This window comes from Aplidium turbinatum, chromosome 5 (assembly GCF_918807975.1).
Source record: "Aplidium turbinatum chromosome 5, kaAplTurb1.1, whole genome shotgun sequence".
NCBI classification, from domain to species: domain Eukaryota; kingdom Metazoa; phylum Chordata; class Ascidiacea; order Aplousobranchia; family Polyclinidae; genus Aplidium; species Aplidium turbinatum.
In genome coordinates, this window is record NC_137476.1 from 9,048,757 (window position 1) to 9,066,932 (window position 18,176).

General features: G+C 38.3%; 2 protein-coding genes across 2 annotated transcripts in view; both read left to right on the forward strand.

Moving 5' to 3' along the window:
• LOC145770917 (cysteine-rich motor neuron 1 protein-like) overlaps positions 1–12,073 on the forward strand; it is a 37,377-nt gene extending 25,304 nt beyond the window's left edge. Inside the window, exons 9-17 of the mRNA XM_082582660.1 lie at positions 1,300–1,425; positions 2,290–2,440; positions 5,419–5,543; positions 5,895–6,110; positions 6,639–6,851; positions 7,336–7,468; positions 8,012–8,094; positions 8,409–8,782; positions 9,156–12,073. Coding sequence (XP_082438786.1) covers positions 1,300–1,425; positions 2,290–2,440; positions 5,419–5,543; positions 5,895–6,110; positions 6,639–6,851; positions 7,336–7,468; positions 8,012–8,094; positions 8,409–8,782; positions 9,156–9,290 — 1,556 coding nt within the window. The 3' untranslated portion in view covers positions 9,291–12,073. The remainder of the gene's footprint in view (positions 1–1,299; positions 1,426–2,289; positions 2,441–5,418; positions 5,544–5,894; positions 6,111–6,638; positions 6,852–7,335; positions 7,469–8,011; positions 8,095–8,408; positions 8,783–9,155) is intronic.
• A 1,798-nt stretch (positions 12,074–13,871) lies between these two features.
• LOC145770918 (ficolin-2-like) lies at positions 13,872–16,970 on the forward strand. Its single transcript, XM_082582661.1, has 8 exons — positions 13,872–13,937; positions 14,067–14,208; positions 14,508–14,615; positions 15,033–15,172; positions 15,728–15,824; positions 15,982–16,078; positions 16,211–16,278; positions 16,427–16,970. Exons 1-8 carry the CDS (start codon positions 13,872–13,874, stop codon positions 16,678–16,680), a joined length of 972 nt encoding a protein of 323 aa, XP_082438787.1. The 3' UTR covers positions 16,681–16,970.
• Positions 16,971–18,176: the final 1,206 nt, after the last annotated feature.

Here is an 18,176-nt window from a genome sequence, read left to right on the forward strand (position 1 = left end):
TGTGAAACTGTTGATTGACTTATTGTTGGTGTCACGAATCTACAATCTTCGCTTTTATGAAGAAAAATTCTTTTACCTACTAAACTGTTAATATTCTCCGCACTTATATCACAGTATTTCGAAAGCCCATTATTCATATTGATCTTTTGTAGAAGTTTATTGCCACATTAGTGGTTGAGCCTTTAATGAGTGGCTATCGGATAAAGAATGTGTTTAGAATTTCTTTGTATAAAGTTTAAAAATCGATCTTTAGTTTCAAGCGGCTGTTGAATATGTATCACACTTTTCAAAAGAAAAACTTCAAAATATTTCTATTTTTACTTTAATTTTACGTTTCCAAGCTGTTTGCTGGAACTCAACCCAGCCAGCGAACTAGTCCTTTTTTACCTTGATTCAACGTCTGCAGACGTCAGGGTGACGGATTTATTTGCTGGGAAGCTTTGGAGTCACCTGGCACACGGGACTGTTTTGGCGTTTGTTTCTAATTAAAATAACGTCTAAACGACTAAGTACAGTACAAAGGAGACTTCTTCTTCAATTGCCTTGTCTGAACCAGGCATCGACGGCCTCAGATAAATATTAGACCAAATATTCCGATTGTATGTTGCATGGATGATTGTTTCTATCTTGTCGTTGAAGTGTTTCAGATGAGCTCGTCTTTGTCTGCCAGGTGCTCGCTTTCCAAAAACTTTACCAATTAACAGCTGCTCCAGTTTTTGCTTTCTTATTACATGGCCGAGAAATTTGTATTGTCTGGTTTTCATATTTTTAACAGAGATCTGGTTTGGTTCACTTGGTGTAAAACCTTCAAAGGAAACTGAGAGTTTCTATGAAAGTTTGAAGAATAAAATGACTCTTTTTTCGAATTCATAAAAAGATGTTGCTGGGGTAAACACAAGAATGATGTAAAATATTTTGCAGACCAAAAACTGAAAGCAACTTTATTGTATTAAGCCAAATAGTTGTTGATATTCTTGTAATGGCTTCGAAGCATTTTCCCCAGAGTAAACGCGTTCAGAATAATCAATTAATCATGTAAGAGACTTTGCAGTAAATTGCTTTTACTTATTGCAAAAACACATTGCAGTTACTGTCTGAATGGAGTTGTTTAAAGTAAAAACAACCACCTACTGTGTTGGGGTTTATAGGACATGAAACGTCAATGATCGCATATAATTATAGCTCGCCCTCTTGTTAGCGGATTTTTATAAATATTTTATCGACACAGCATCAAAAAGTAATTAAATTATCATTTCAATATATGGATTTTTTGCTAACGCGCAGCTTTCGGTTTTGCAGAACCAGTTGTGGCTACCTACACGCCGGAATGTGACAGCCTTGATGGCTGTCCCTTGACTGAATTGGAATGCCCTATTGGGTTTGAATATGACGATCAAGGTTGCAAAATGTGTCAGTGTAAACCTGGTATGTTAATTATAGTTCAATGTTTCACATCTTCATGTTTGCTTACGACCTTTAAATTTGAGGCAGTTTTTTATTCGTCTTTTATTGCATGAGATGTTCTCTGTATGCTTAATTTGTAGTTTTGATTTAGCAGTAAAAAATGGCATTTTCCGGGCAAAAGTGATGGTGTCCCTTAGATGAGACTGCATTTTGTAGATTCCGTCAGCGTTCAAACTACATTGACTTACATCATAAGGAATACATGTATTTTCTTATCATAGTTAAAACTCGCAGCAATGCTTGATCATGAAATTGCCCCACAAATGTTGTTGTAGCAAACTTTTCAGTCCTCTTTTTGCATTGATTCAACGTTTTTAAAAACTACGACTGGTTTGCTGGTGATGTGTGTGAAAATGTATTTCCTTGCTTGTATCAACGAATCTCATGATCAGATAGCGAATTCGATTTATCTAAAATCTAAACTAAATGGTTATCTTCTTAGCAGTTCATATTAATAAAGCCACTGATCTAATCGTTTACTGATTACATTTGACTAAACCTGATATCTAAGGGTGTGTGTGCAAAAATGGTTCGACCGGTAAGTACAGCGCTTAAAAGCACCCTTTTTATTTGCAATACAACGCTAGTTTTTCCAAGTAGATGGCAACAAAATGTTATGCCTTGGCTTTCGCTTAAAACGATTTGCAAGTAGAAAAGTGTTGGAAAATTGTTATAATAAGTAACTTATACTGAGTGTGTTTACCAACAATGTTATATTTCACTTACAAAACTTTTATAGCTTCGAGCAGAATTGCTGTACAATCTAGTATAAAAATTACGTCATCAGTAAAGTAGTCTCCAATTCCTGGCCTTTTTTTGTTTTAGACCACAACTCGTGCCTCCCAATGACCAACTGTGACCTTCACTGTCCCAGAGGTTACGTACAAGACCAATCAGGATGCCAGACTTGTCAGTGCATCGAGCGAAAGTGCAAGGATTTGTCGGCATGTCGAAAGCAGTGCCCATTTGGTTACAAGTAAGTGTTAAAAGGCATTTAAACTATATGACGTCACGACGTAAAAAGCTTTACGCAATACACCTACAATACCACATCAGTAAAATCTTGTATCAGCTTTTTTGCCATAATTCACCAAGTATCAGTGATCACTTCACTGGCCGAGGTATATGGCTTAATGCAGCGTTTCTTAACCGGGGGTGCTGGAACAGACTGTAGGGGGTGCTAAATGCATGCAGTATAATATCAAAAAATGTCTTTTTACTTTTTTGCATTTTTTTGTCTTTCTGCCAGTATCAGCTGTTGTCATATCAATAATTGCTGTTTCGAAGTAGCCTACGCCCCACATGATTTGCTGTTGTTGTAGTCATCTCCCAGTCAAGTACTCAAATCGATCCTGAGTAGATTGTGCGAACTCACCTGGTGGGTGCTTTGTTGTAATATTGTTGCTCACCTTTCGTTTCTAGAAACCACCATCACTCATATCCAGAGTGGACACAGCAGCCCTTCTTGGCAGACATGAGTGATGATAATTAATAGACTAAAAGGAGGGGTTGATTGACATGCAGGTGAATCAGAGTTGTCGGACAAAATTTCGTCCTTCCGCTTGCTGATTTCTGGTGTGATCAACTGACAGAATATCTGCATTATCACGAGCAGCATTGGAATTGGTCGTTCCATTTCCGACCACCTACCTGTGTGAAATGGCGTTCTCCACCATGCTTCAAATCAAAACAATTGGCCTGAACCGCCTTCAACATGGGTTGCTCGATGATATGAGAGTGGCTTTGACCAATACGAAGCCTCGAATAGAGAAGTAGGTCACACATAAGCAACAACAGAAATCACATTGATACATGTGTAACTAGTTACCCAGCTGGGTATGCTTAAGATTGTCCATGTTCTTTCACTATTCTCGGGTTTTCCTATTTCTTTTATCACCAATGACGACAGTAGTTTTGAAGAATAAACAAAATGATTAATTTGTACATCGCTTTCCTTTCAATAGTGCAGGCCAAAGTTTAATGGCGGCGCCGAAATTTTGACATGCTTTTTGATCGCTTGCGGTATATTTTGTATTCTTTTGTCGCCTAACAAACTGTGCTGTTGTTTTAAGAGAGTTGATTCGCTTGCATATGGTTATAATTGAATTTCAGTTGGTGAATGAAAGCCAAATACCAAATCCTGAATCAACTTCGTCAAAACAACTGCACAGTTTGTTAGACAACAAGAGACTTCATTACAAAATCTATCGCCAGCGATCTAAAGGCATGTCAGAATTTCGACCTCTACGAAACTTTTGGTCGGCACTGTAGTAGTCGTATGTCAACGATAGTTAGGGGGTGCTAGACTGTTCACAGGGATGCTAGAGTCCGAAAAGGTTAAGAAACGCTGGCTTAATGTCTCCAGTTCAATACTCCGTTCGATTCAGGGTGATGTGAAAATGTTGTCTGATATTCGAATGGTTATTAAAAGGGAGTTCCTGTTGAACGTTTTGGTTTTATCCACTGAGATTAAAACTTGTATACTGTGATAGACAAATGACCGAAAGGCATCCCGCCTTGTCGCAAAGGAAGTATCTGCCCTGTGGCAAATGGAAACACCACCAGATGAAGCAATATCCGAAGACTTCACCCCTGAGGAGTTCACCACCACCCTTCGCCTAGTGAAACCACACAAGTCTCCAGGGCTGGACAAGATCTGCCCTGAGCTTGTGCTACATGCTCGCCTTGCCTTCAAGTCCTGGCTACGTAGATTTCTTTCTTCCTGCTTGCACCACCTTACAATCCCAAAATTTGGAGAAGAGCTTTAGTAGTTGCGATCCCTTAGCCGCACAAGCCACCAAAGGACTCACGAAGCTATCGTCCGATATCTCTCGTCTGTGTTCCCTTCAAAATCTTCGAAAAGCTGATCTATGCCCGCGTCAATCCAATCCTCAACCCACTCCCCCCAAAGGAGCAAGCTTGGTTCCGGCGCGGAAAATCCACCGTAGATCAGGTCACACTTTTGACCGAAGATATTGAGGATTGCTTTGAGGCTAAAAAGAAGGCCGGCACGGTCTTTCTAGATCTTACAGCTGCCTACGACACGGTATGGCACCGAGGCCTTACTTGCAAGCTGCTTCACCTGCTTCCACGACGACACATGGTCCACATGATCATGAAACTTGTCAGAAATTGAAGCTTCACCCTCGCCACCGGCAACTCACGGCGAACGCCTGAAAAATGGCGTCCCACAGGGATCAGTCCTGAATCCACTTTTCTTTAGCATCTACACCCACGATCTGCCAAGCACGGTCTCAGAAAAATACGCATACGCGGACGACCTGGCAACCCTGAGCCAGAACATAAAAACTCTCTCAGCTTATCTCCAGAAATGGCGACTGAAACTCAGCGAAACCAAACCTGTAGCAGTAGCTTTCCATCTACATAACCGGGAAACTGATCGTGAGCTGAATATCCTGAACAACGGAAAATCATTGTTCTTCTGCTCCAAACCATAATACTTCCGGGTGACATTAGACAGATCGCTCACGTACCGCCATCACTTAGTGTCACTGAGCAAGAAACTCTCATCACGCGCTGCGCTGCTCAAGCGCTTGGCAGGTTCCAAGCTGGGAAGCGAGGGCTGACACTTTGCGTACAGCGGCCCTCGCCCTTGTCTACTCCTCAACAGAGTAGGCTACTGTGCACTTGTTTGGTGCCACAGTGCTCACTGTTACAACATCGACACTGCCACCAACAGCATTCTGCGCACAATGACCGGATGCCTGCGTCCCACACCATTGGACAATCTTCCCATTCTTGTTGGCATCCAACCCGCTGAGCTTCCTCGCGAAAAAGCCACTCTATTCACGGTCGACGAGCGTTGGAGCCTAAATATCTTATCCATTCCAAGATCTCTGCTCCCCCAAAAGAGGATCCCCGTCGACTGAAATCAAGATGCCCATTCGTGCCATCAGAATATCTTTCATCAATTAATTGATTTCTACTTTTCAGGACAAACAAGAGAGGTTGTGAACGATGTAGATGTCGAAGATGCCCATCCATGAAATTATGTACCAAACATTGTACCTTTGGGCTGGCTCAAAACAGATACGGTTGTACCATCTGTAAATGTCGAGGTAGGTGACCTGATTGCTTTCAGCTTCATGATTATTTTTGGCTGTTTTTTTATTTTTTTTTCTCGGATGCCAAAATTCATTGTATCGTTTAATATTTGCTGTCATCTCCAATAAACTATGTTGTCGTTTCTAACACTAGTTGCAACGTTCATCTGATGAAAGTGAAAGCAAAAGAAAAGAAAAACAAATTGATTTATTACTTCACTGACGTTTCACGCACCATGACAATGCGCATCCTCAGAGAGAATAACGTACATAATAAAATTTACAAAGTGATATACTGCATTGCGGTTGAAGGCAAGAGAAATTTTCTTTTTCATTTCAAGCTTTTCTTTATTCATCGTCTTTCAGCTACCCAAGTCAGTGACGCACCTGCGCGTCCCCTCGGCCAATCATGTACCGACAAGTTGACTGACCGTCGCTATGACGACGGAGAAACGTGGAGCAACGAATGCAACATTTGCGTCTGCTTGGGCGGTGATGTCATGTGTGACGTCATGAAGTGCCCAGTTCCCGCGTGCGATGCGCCGGTGTTTGAAGACGGCGCGTGTTGTGCCACCTGTCCAGGTATGGATATTGAAAGAGCATCATTATTTGTAACTTGCAAGGTTGTTCACCAAAAACTAGTGGCAATGCCATGATTAGACGTTGACATGCCTGGTGGTGCGCTATGGGTGAGCAGGAGTACGAAAATTGACTACCGTTCCATGTAGTCCATATTGTAAACCATAAGGTATAACCTTGAAAATGACAAAAAGATGATATGTAAAGAGGAGCAGAAGTTGATCAATGATCATGTACTGTTAAGTGAGGCTTTTTTTTGAGATAATAGGATAGCATAAAATGTGGCAATACTGTAGTATGGTCCACCACCTGTAAAAAGTCGTCCACAAATTGGTATTGATCGCCAAATGCTGGTACGTACATAATTTTTAAAAGATATAAAGTAACCACATATATTTCATAGGAGATTGGTAACCAAATTTGACATAAATTGCTCTGCTTGGCTTTTTTACTTGACATTGAGCACATTTTCGTAGTGCTAAAGGTCTCTAAAGACTATTTATTGTTTTAGCTATCCTTCTGTGTTGACAGGTGATGCATCCGAGTTTGCTCTGATACCTCCATCTGTATCCTGCCAAGAACCCGATTCTGATTGGTTCGTTGAAGGTGACACGTGGGAAATGAACCAATGCACAAAATGCACGTGTCACAGTGGTCTTGTCATGTGCACGTCACAGCATTGTCCACCAGCCCCTTGTGAGGATCCGGTGTATGATGAGAGAACATGCTGTCCGAAATGCTTAGGTACGAGTACGACTACGACTAGGCTTCGTGTGTGGGGCTACGCATGTAGCCTATAGCCTACCGGATGATAGAAAGATAGACGTCCGATACAAGTAACTTATGTGGCGTGAAAGGTTTGAAAAGTTATGATATACCGTACATCATATACTAGTTCATCTGCTAAGGTTGGTAATTTTGGCACCGATTGTGTTTTTCACGTGATGGAGAACGATTCAGTAATTGCTTAGAATAAACAATCGTCCTGTCACTTCATCTCATGAACTTGTTACTCTGTGCAGCGACTTGCAAGAAGCCAAGAACGACTCAATATCGAGGTTTTCAACATGAGTTTTCTTGGGCCGAAAACTTTGTCATTATCTCGTTTTGTTTAACGTGTATTGTATATCTCTTATCGAAATGGGAAGAAACCTGTAGCCTATAGGTCTCTTAAAATAATTTAAAATGTGAGATAAATGACATGTATTTACACTCTTCGCCCTTGCAGATGAAATGATCCCATTGTCAACCCAGACAGAAAACAAACAATGCCAAGATCACAATGGGACAATATACAGCAGCGGGAAGGTATTCCGCATTGATCTGTGCACAACAGCTATTTGCCTGGATGGCGACATCAAGTGAGCCAATAATTCTTGGATTGCATCGTTGCATTCCTCTTTCCTCTCCACGACCTTTCTAGCCAGCAAATCATCCCGTTATTATATTGGTTCAACGTCTGCAAACGTTTCATCTATCTAAAAGCTGACTGGTTTGCCAGCTGTTTCTTCTTGTTTTCAATTTATAATCGTCTTTTTCGTGCATTATTTTCACTTTGGTTGATGTCATAGTTAGGCCTACAAGACGCAGTTATTCACAGTCATTGTATTGTCTGATACTTCTGTCTTGTGTTGTGTGAACTAATAGTCTCCTAACGCGGTAGAATTAGAAAAAGTCCTGTGAACAATTAGGCCTACCAGCTTCGCCTTTTGGGCTACACTTTAGCGTTGAGGAGCTGAGGTGTAGAGGCCGGCTTTGTTGCTGCAACCTTATTGTTGCTTTCATTGTGTTTGCATCTTTTCTTATTATTTTTAAAAATCTACAATGATATGAAATATCGTTTGTGAGATGGGTTTAGTTAGACGAAACAACCATTGCTGAAGCATATGTCCATTATGTTTCAGACGCATTAGCAAAAAATGTCCGAAAGATCTGTCATGCGACAATCCAGTGCTTAGGACAGGAAGTTGTTGCCCAGAGTGTTTGGGTATGTTGTAACGTTTTCATAAATTTTTACCTTTAAATGGGTGATACCGTCTATTTTTAATGCGTTGTTTATTTGTTAGTTTTATAGTTACTGATTTTATTTTCCTCGCGTTTGTTGAGATTGTATTATAAGTAAAACATGATTTGTTGCCCATTGGGAAATAACGAAATTTTGCAAAAAGGTGGTTTATATGTGTATTGTACAACCAAGATTATTATGCACATAAAAACTTTAGCATAACTAATAAAAGTGTGCAGTGAACAAGGGTAAATTTTTGTCTTGCTTATTTTTGCTTTTTGAACTGCAAACTTCAGATACACCTCCGTCTTTTCTTGGTTGCGTTGACGAAGGTGAGAATAAAACTCACTCGGAGCAATGGAACAAGACATCGAGCCCTTGCACGAAATGCGCCTGCATTGACGGCGTTGTTCGCTGCCGTTTTCCTGAATGTCCCTCGATCCCATCCAAATGCCAGAGAGTGCACCAACCTGTCGGAAGTTGCTGCGAGGAGTGCATCTTGGAGGAGACTGACTTTCCATTTGCAACTGTACCTCAAACCAACAAGAAGAGCGGAGACTGGATCATTCTGATCCTCATCATTACTGCATCTTGTCTCTGCATCGTCCTCATCTTGGTAGTGGTTTGCGTCAAAGTTCGATGTTCCCCGGTGATGCATTCCAAACGCAAAGTGAGTCCCAATGCAGTGTGTGGTTTAAATGTGAATCTGCTAGTTTTTGTTAATTTGTTCATATTTTGTCCTGTGTAGCGTAGTATTAGTGAAGATTTGTCTTACGTTTGTTTGGTCAACATGACTGACTTTTCAAAGTTGTAGCATTTTTAATTTTGCATTGACACTAAAGGACTCTGTTGTTTGCCTCTATATTGTGTTAGCTTAAGAACACCAACTGAGCGTTTGTTGCTCAGTTGGCTACGCACTACTACACAATAGATGCCTGAAAAACTGTGAGTGGAGTTTTCATCTATACAAGCTGTTTACTGTGTGCCACATTTCCGTATATTGGAGCACATTTTTGCACAACACTTACAAAATCACCTTTCAGTATTCTCCTGATTCCTCGAATCCAATCTCGGAGCAGAAGCAGGCCATGGTGACGTGCTCCAGCATAAAGACAGGAGGAGCAACCTCCACAGTATCAACCTCTTCTGAAGAAAAGATGTTGCTGGGAATGCAATGATCATGATGAAAAGATTTCTCAGCAATCATTAATATTGTTACTCCAAGGTGGTACGAGTGCTATGGTGTATTGCCAAGCAAAATTTAAGCTTTTGACCGACAAAAATCACATTCTGATGTCGTTCACGTAACGCTAATTTTGCGTATGTTGTTACATTCAATTTTTTTTTTAGTGTGTTGATTTCACTGCAATTGATGTTACGGGCATTTTAGATTGTTTTTGTTTTCAAGTTTTTAAGTTAAGGTTTTATTAGTTCATAAAAATATTTCTTTTAGATAACATGACACGCGGGAAATTATTCTCCAGCTACTCAAGGCAGTATAGTGCTATTTTATCGCTGCAGTAAATTTCATTCCTGACAAGTCACAATAATAGTCGATAGTTTAACAGATTCTAGAAGTAGCCAGACAAACATTTTGTTTCATTATGTTGCAAAGTTGTAAAACTGTTTTCATTTCTAAAGTTTCATGCTTATCATTCCTTTTTGTGTCAACTCATCCTTTTCCTGAAGACAACACAGGTGAAAAATGTACCAAATTTTTTTTTTAATTTGTTTGTTTCCATTGCTCTTGTTTATTTATTTTAAGCCTTTTTCTGTATCGCCGTTCCACAATGCATTGTTTATGTTTATATTTTTAGTTATTATATCGCATTACAAATAGTAAGTCTTTTCTTTTTTTTGTATTTCGGCTGGGACCGAGTGCCTATAATAATTTCATGAAAGTGTCCAAACGTCAAAGTTCTAAAGTTTCATGATTGCAAATGATTCAAAAGTTTAAAATGCATTAGGCTGGTCATTAAAACTGTCGTGTAGTTGGGGTGTGTCAAAACTCACAAGCTAATACTTTTAAAGGATACTACCTTGCGGGATTTTGTTTGGAACCAAAGGGCAGGTTAAGACTGTTTATCCATGGACTTCTAAATAGTAGCACCTGGACTGGACACGCAGTGACCAACATGAGGCCAAACAGTTGGTACAACAGTTGGCCAACGGTGGGCCAACAGCCAAGTAACTAACCCTGTTGGCCAACTGTTGTACCAATTGTTTGGCCACATGTTGGCCACTGCGTGTCCAGTCCAGGTGCTACTATTTAGAAGTCCATGGTTTATCAAACTCATTCTCTTGTGGTCGTTCTATTCTATTTGTTTAAACGAGAACATATGGTCTGCTGTGTCATGACAGGTCTAATTCATACTTCAGTTGTCAGATTTTAAAACATAATGATGCGAGAGATAGATCCTATCGTATTTTATTTATGCCTATACCACAGCTATAGCACTTAGCATGCAATTTAATTTTGTTTGAGTTATTGATTTGATACACGCTGGAAAAATAAAACTCATATTTTATTTGACGAAAAAACGTAAAATATTTGTAAAAAACTGATGCGTTTCCAACGATATCAAAACAAACGAAAAACTGCAAAGACTGATATAGCTAGCCAAGAAATTGGAATTATTTTAATAAAGTAAATTGTAGTAGCCTATTTCTTAAAGATTGGCAACACTGTGACGTAAGGATTTATACCTTGAAAAGCACAACTGTCTGTTTCATCCAAAGTCCTTGTTTAACATTGTTGATAATGCAAATGAACATCATGTTACAGTCAAGAATAATGTATAGCGAATACACCTGAAAGCAGTGGATTTGGCAAATAACCCAGACAGAAAAATCTGCCATTTTTACATGTAAAAATGGGGGGTTTTTTCGGTCTCGGGACAGGCTTGAAATGGTGTAAAGCCCACCAATTAGCCTACAAGTCGCCAGCGTGTTTACGTTGACGATTATGATGCTGTTTTATAGAAACTTGATAGGGTTTCGATTATCAGTGATTGTATTTCGCCACCAAAACCAAATAAACTGAATGAACATTGAACAAGCCCTCCTCCCACAACTAATGGTAACCTATTGTAGCATTTGTTAGATCGGATTTTTGGCCTACATTCCATCTATTTCAACCACTTTTTTCATTAATTTTTTGCGTGTTTTCACAAATCTTTTCTGGGCGTAGTCGAGTGGTGAGAACGTCGCATCATTGATTGAAAGGTGATCGGTTCGACGCTCACCGAGAGCATGTAGCACCTCAGTTAGCAAATCTGTCTAAGTTTTTACATTGATTCAACATCTGTAAACGTATTGATTCAACATCTGTAGACGTTGAATCAATGTAAAAAGTGATTGATTTGTTAGCTAAGTTTATCTTGGTGAGACAATCTTTTAAGATGAACACGAAATTATTCAGGTCCTTGCTTTTGTGTACACGCAACCCTGAATCCTTGTTGCCTATAACAAGCCTCACCATAAACGATTAAGAAATCAGCACTTTAGATTAGGAACTGATTTGTGGCACAACAGGGAAATTTTAATGCTAAACTATAAAAAATCAATTGCTCAAAAAAAAGAAATTGTGAAAAATCACCATATTTTTTGTCAACCAATTCTTGTGTAGCGTTAGCATTATGATAAAGCGTTTTGTTTTGGACGTTACTAATTGTTCCAATACTATGCGTGGCTTTTGGGTTAGTTGTAGAAACCATAACATTGTTCTTACAACGCTTGATTTTGTGTCGTAAAAAGAGTGAAGAAAATGCAGTCATGATATTTGAACAGTCCTTTTGCAAAGTTGTATTGTCATCGTATCGTATTATACGGTGTGTGTTCTGAAAATTGTTGTTTTCGCTTTTTATTTTTTTGTATATTCTGGCTAATGTTTATGAACACGCGCCTGATGCCACATTTATTGTCGTTTTATAAAAGAAATAAACATTGTTCTTTACGGATTTGTCAAGTCATAGTAACCCATCACTTTTCGATATTCGCTGCACGTCAATAGGATATTAATCTGCGTTGTTCATAAATTGGTTGGAGTCCAGAAAGTCAAAGTGATAATGAAAAGGACGATGAGGTCACGCTTCAGGACTCAGGTGATCCTGAATAGGCATTTTCGTCAAGTTACGTTGATTTACCAAAAGCAAATAAGAAAGGGTTGTTTTCTTGGGATGAGCAAGACCGTGTTACCGTTGGGTACTCCAAATGGGAAACAAATTTATTTCAGATTTATGAGTCCAATATTATATTCTCTTCATAAAATTCGTTACACAGTTACATTAGACATTCTATTGACGGCGTATTACAGACACCGACGTGATATGGGCAATACAGTGTTGCCAGATGCTATCAAATAAATTACCCCAACACGACCTTAGTTCAATGGTAGTTTTTAACCGCGCATCGACTTTAAGAGTTGAAGAGTTCTTTTGTCTAGTTGGAGGTAGGCTAATCTCTAGAAAACAAAGTCCCTCACATCTTAAGACACCGGTTCTGCAGAGCTTCCTGTGCAGATCTAGTTGCTTGTTTCAGCTTCAGCACACAGGCATACACAATTTTGATCTTCAACATCACATTGTGACCTTCAAGAACACGCTCATCTCTGAATATTCTTACATCGCAACCAATCAACTGGAACAAGGTTAAGAGACCAAAGGAAATAGAAATGCGAGGAGTGCATCTTGGAAAAACTGGAAAAAATGGAAAAACTGCATGAAAGAAACGTCGCTTAACTCAAATATTGTACATAACAGAAGCGATAGCCCTTATCCCCTACCAATAGACGCTCCTTTTCTATTGCACCGGTACATCGTTTCAACCTCGCCAGACGTCTAAAACTTGCGGTTGCTACAAAACTATGTCGTGCAATCTTATCTTATCCGTTATAGATCGTAAGCGCTGCAGATGTCTTTCTTGACAGCAGTACTGCTTTTTTTCAGGTCGTCGAAAGTTTTTTGTTTGCTAATCTGATTGAGTTGTGTCCCTTCAACGTAAAACATTTGAAACTTCTTTGCTTCTCCTGCAAAGTATGAAGACACTTGAGGAAGAACAAGTATTTAAACTAGTAGAGGGAACACAAATAAAGACGTTGCGTAATTATTCTGGTGCTAAGATGGTAGCAGAAGACCACAGGGTCAACAAAGTCAGTTGCCACTCTCATACAACAACAAAGTAGAACTAATAAAACTATAAAATAACAAACAGTCCTGTAAACAGCAATTTTAAAGAAAAACAATAACAATAGAAAAACATTATATAAAAAAGTTATCCTATAAGAAACAATAGCAACCAATGACAGGCAGTGAGATGGTGTTTATTTTTAAAAGGTAGTGAAAGACAGTATTACATGCAAGTAGCATAGTATATCTAGGTTTAGATACTTTGTTTAACGTAATGTAGGATTGTAGACAAACAGAATTTGGAGGAGTGAATAGTTTATATTTAATACACATGTATGTCTCATGTTTTATGCCAGCTTTTAAAAATAATTTCGCATTGGTGCACCTGTGTTGTAATTGTAACCATCAGGTAGAGTAGTTCATTCGCAGGCCTTCCATAAAATCAATGGTTCACAACAAAAATAAATGTGTGCTGTGGACTGAGGAGTTCCTAACGTTCACAGTCGATTGTAGAAAAAGTGCAACAACCTATTGGACCAGTAAGAACTAAAGGAATGAATACTCAGAAGAAAAAAAATTGATTGCAGATCTGAACAACCGCATTCGCTATAAAGGCACTGCGCAAATGTGAAAATGAATGGAGAGGAATATGATGTCAGCATCAAACAGCGCATATGTTATGACGCAATCAATGGCGATGTCAGTGACTTTACTGTGAAGTTGTCGACAACATGAGTTTGGGTTCGACTCCAGGCGGCACCAAGGACCCCAAACCTCGTTTTGTCATTAATTGTCGATAATGATCAAAGGACATTCATATTATTTCAGATGAAGCTAATTTTATGTTTAGTTATATTCACGTTTTCACTTGTTTATCCCTCGGAAGTGACTTTGTCATGTGGTGGTGATGACGTCACACGAAAAGGTTTTCATGGCATTCCTGGAAAGCGTGGAAGGACTGGAGAAAAAGGTGAGATGAAATGGTTTGTTCGAGGTCAGCTTACAATGTCTTTGTTTTTACTTCAACATTTTTGAATATGTAAGTTTGCTAATGTTACAGTTACAAGCAGTTTAATTTCCAAGCTGTTGAATATGCTCCGCTCGTTTGTATATTTTCAAAATCAATCAAAATTGAATCAAACAAAATCTTGTCACATTTCTTTCTATGCTGACAATTTGGATTTTTTACAAATTTAAATTATCGTCAGATTAAAAATAAAAATTTTGATTCTTCTGCAACATTCACTGGTGATATTTTCCACCATACAGGAGAGCAGGGATTGAAAGGAAGATGTGAGAAGTTCGAAGAAGATCGAAACGAAATAAAAAGATTATCAGCTCGATCCAAGAACCTGGAAGCCAAACTTAAGTTATTAAGTTGGTTGATATTTTTTTTTATTTCAAACTATTCTTATTTCATATCGCACGGTTTGGTTTAGAAAAATAAATAAATGAAATGAAGCAGAAACATTGAAATAACTGTAAAATCAATCAAAATTTAGGTTGGCTGCGCTGATTGATTTGATGAACAGATTGAAGTTACGATCAATTGAAACAATGTTTACGTCATCTTTCGCTGGACTAACTTTAGAGCGTTGCTTCATTTAGTTATTTGTTTGTTTAATTCTTTTTGGCATAGTTGTTTTAGGTTGGTTAATTCATCTGAATAGAGCTGATTTCTTACCAAAACGAAATGGAGACGAGATGTGGTTTTGGCCTGGATAATTTATTTTGAAATTTTGCTTTAGATCTTTAGCCTACTTGGTCAAAGTAAATTTCATATTTTTTTTACAGAACAAAGTCTTGACCGGGTCAATTCCACCAGAACGCAGGTGTCGTGGAAGGGTTGTCTAACTGAAGGAATTAATTCAGTTTTAATCAACAATAAATTGATTGAAGTTTACTGTGAAGTTAATGGTGACGACAGTTGGGTGGTAGGTTATTGATATAACTTTGTATACCATGTTTTCAACAAAGTAACATCAGCATCAGATGATCATATGAAGAAAACAAACAAAAATTAGTAGGCTATGGTGATGACTGATATAAATGGTGAAGTCATTAACTAATGATTCGACAAACACTTTAACAACGAAGTTGTTTGCACAAAATTTTAAAATTGATTTTTTAAATTTAATAATAAATTTAATTGTTATTTGTTGCAAAGGGCTTTGGAAAGCCATACGGATGAAACTACGCAAGCAAGTAGAGTCTTTTGTCACTTATAAAAGCCAATTGCTGACATACATTCAAGAAACATGTTGCAACTAATTTAAAAACTTAAAAAAAAGGAGGAAAGGAAATATTTCTCTTCACAATCAGTTTCAAATGCTTTGGTAGGCTGATCACCACAGACAACATTGGATACGCCATTAATGCTTATTCACGACTGGTTACTTTTTGAAATTATAGCCCATGTATCCTTTTGAATATAACAAAGAAATTATATTTATTTCGAATTCTCATCATGTTTACAAATTTGCTTCTAGGTGTTTCAAAAACGATATTCAGGTGAAGTGGATTTTTATTTGAACTGGGAAGCATACAAGACTGGGTTTGGGAATTTAGGTGGAGAATTCTGGTTGGGTATGGAAGAGTGATGAAATGTAACATCGCATATGTGGTTTCACCCCATATATGTTCTTTGTAAACATTAAACAAATTTTGGTTAACATCCATTGCTTAATTACGTTATTGAATTGCAAGAATTTTTTCAGTCATACATTGTTCGATTTTATTTAAGGATTAGAAAATCTTCACATCATTACAAGTTCTGGTTCCTATAAACTTCGTGTTGATCTTGAAGATTGGGATGGCAACACTAGATATGGAGAGTATAGGTAATCAAAGTTAACTCTCGATGGTGTGTGGTTTTTGTATGTGTTTGTGTGAGTGTATGTCTGCATTTGTCAAAAACCAATATTGTTGGAAATCTCCCAACCTCTTTACAATCATCCTCTTTGAATTTCCAGCACATTCTCAATTGGAAATTTTTCCTCTAACTATCGGTTGAATGTTGGAAGGTACATTGGAACAGCAGGTTAGTCCAATGAAGTGACATACTGAACTATTGAAAGCATTTTATTAACATTTGTGGATTTCATATCATGCTTTGTAATATATTTTTAAGTGATGTAGAGCGCTATTAGTTTTTAATAAATATCTGAATAGGCAACTAATTATCGCAGGTGACGGGTTGACTTACCACAATGGCCAGCAATTTAGCACAAAAGATCAAGATAATGACGGGGGTTATCAAAACTGTGCTAAACGCTACCACGGAGCATGGTGGTACAATGACTGCTATCAATCTAACTTGAATGGGAAGTACATCGCTAATGGAGGAGATGGCAATGCATTAGCCAAAGGAATGACGTGGAATAGTTGGAGAGGAAGCAGCTACGCAATGAGAAAAGTTACCATGAAAATTCAGCAAATATAATCAAAAAATAATAGTTTAACATTTGCAGCAAGATGAACTGATATAAACTCAAAGCATCAAAGTAACATTCTTTTTGATAGGCTAATAGTTTGTTGTATTTCAAGTTTGCATCTTTTCGAGCTTGTTTGCGGCATATATAAGACAAGTATATCAAGCTATAGTTATAAAGATAAATAAAATTAAAAAATGTAGTTTTTCTGGATTTTCAGTGATTCCTTGGTTACTGTAGGCCTATTGCCCTTGGTTTAAGTTGCTTTTCTGCTTTTGCTCTGGCGCTCATTTTAATTACATAGTTCAGTTCAGTTTATTTTTTGTTTTGTTGGCGAAAAAGAAAGACACAAAAAGCAAAAAGACAATAAACACAAATAATTCGCACAACAAGGATGGCAGCGAAAGACCAAAAGGTCACCAAAGTCAGCTGCCACCCAAACATAGAGTTCAACGGCTCAGCTGCATTGGCACAAAAACGTCGACTTCATCTTGGTTTTCCAGTGATGCTTCAGTGAGAAATGTGTTAAAAGCTCATCCAACTACCAACTATTAACTATATTCGAAATAATGTCCTCTCCCAAACTATGACGTGTACGCAGCATAGGCCTATAGTCGCACTTTTATTCTATAAACCTGCTATATTTTTTCCATTTTTTTCTATTTTTCTGTACTCATTTTTTTACAAAATGGATTCTCTTGTGGCTTATTTGCCATGCACTGGGAGCAAGTAGGCGGTGCTGTGACATTTTCAGATTTATTTACAATAAGATTAGGGTGAAATGTGCGTGCAGAGGACAGATCTTTTCTGCCGCGACTTCAACAGCTCGAAACACACTCCTCCTTTCATTGATGCGACGGAAAGAAAATCAGTCAGCGCTGTGAAGTGCAAAATGCGTGGCTTTGGATATTATAAAAGACTAGGTTTTAACCATCGCCATGGTTTTGACATAGCCTATTCCAGCTATTACCGCTATAAACAGGATAAAAAAAAAATACAATAGAGCTTAATGTTAAACAAGATGATTTTGAAGGTGGTTGAAGCATAACCCCATGGGCCTACTACTATTATTTTTTCTTATTACAATCTGCTGATAAGACCCACAGCATATCGTGTGTAACGTTTGTTTGATCGCCTGATTGTAGAAATCTTTATCCTCGGACAAATATCCTAACGCTTCTTTGAAAACCTAATTCTGGCGATTTCGCATAGCAGCTGTAGAAGCATTGACGCAGGCTCGGTCACCAAAATTAACAGAATGAAGCTTTTGCTTATTGAAATGTTATTGTAGGTCTATATGAATTTTTTAACCACCAAGTGCCGCTGAATGGAGAGCAGTCCTTAAAAATGCGTTGCTCATGGAATCATGCGCACTCACCCAGAACCAAACCACCGTTGCTTGATCTTGCGGTTTCTTCGAGTGCAAAATCGGGCCGCTTAACCAACTAAACTATCGGGCGAACAAGGATTCAACTGTACGCTGTCGGTTACATTGCATTAAAAACTT

Excerpts from the sequence above, each read along its gene's own strand:
- LOC145770918 (XM_082582661.1), top strand. The coding sequence starts at position 13,872 with ATGAATGGAGAGGAATATGATGTCAGCATCAAACAGCGCATATGTTAT. Across the intron at positions 15,173-15,727 it reads ATGGTGACGACAGTTGGGTG|GTGTTTCAAAAACGATATTC; the intron begins GTAGGTTATTGA and ends ATTTGCTTCTAG. Across the intron at positions 16,279-16,426 it reads AAGGTACATTGGAACAGCAG|GTGACGGGTTGACTTACCAC; the intron begins GTTAGTCCAATG and ends TAATTATCGCAG.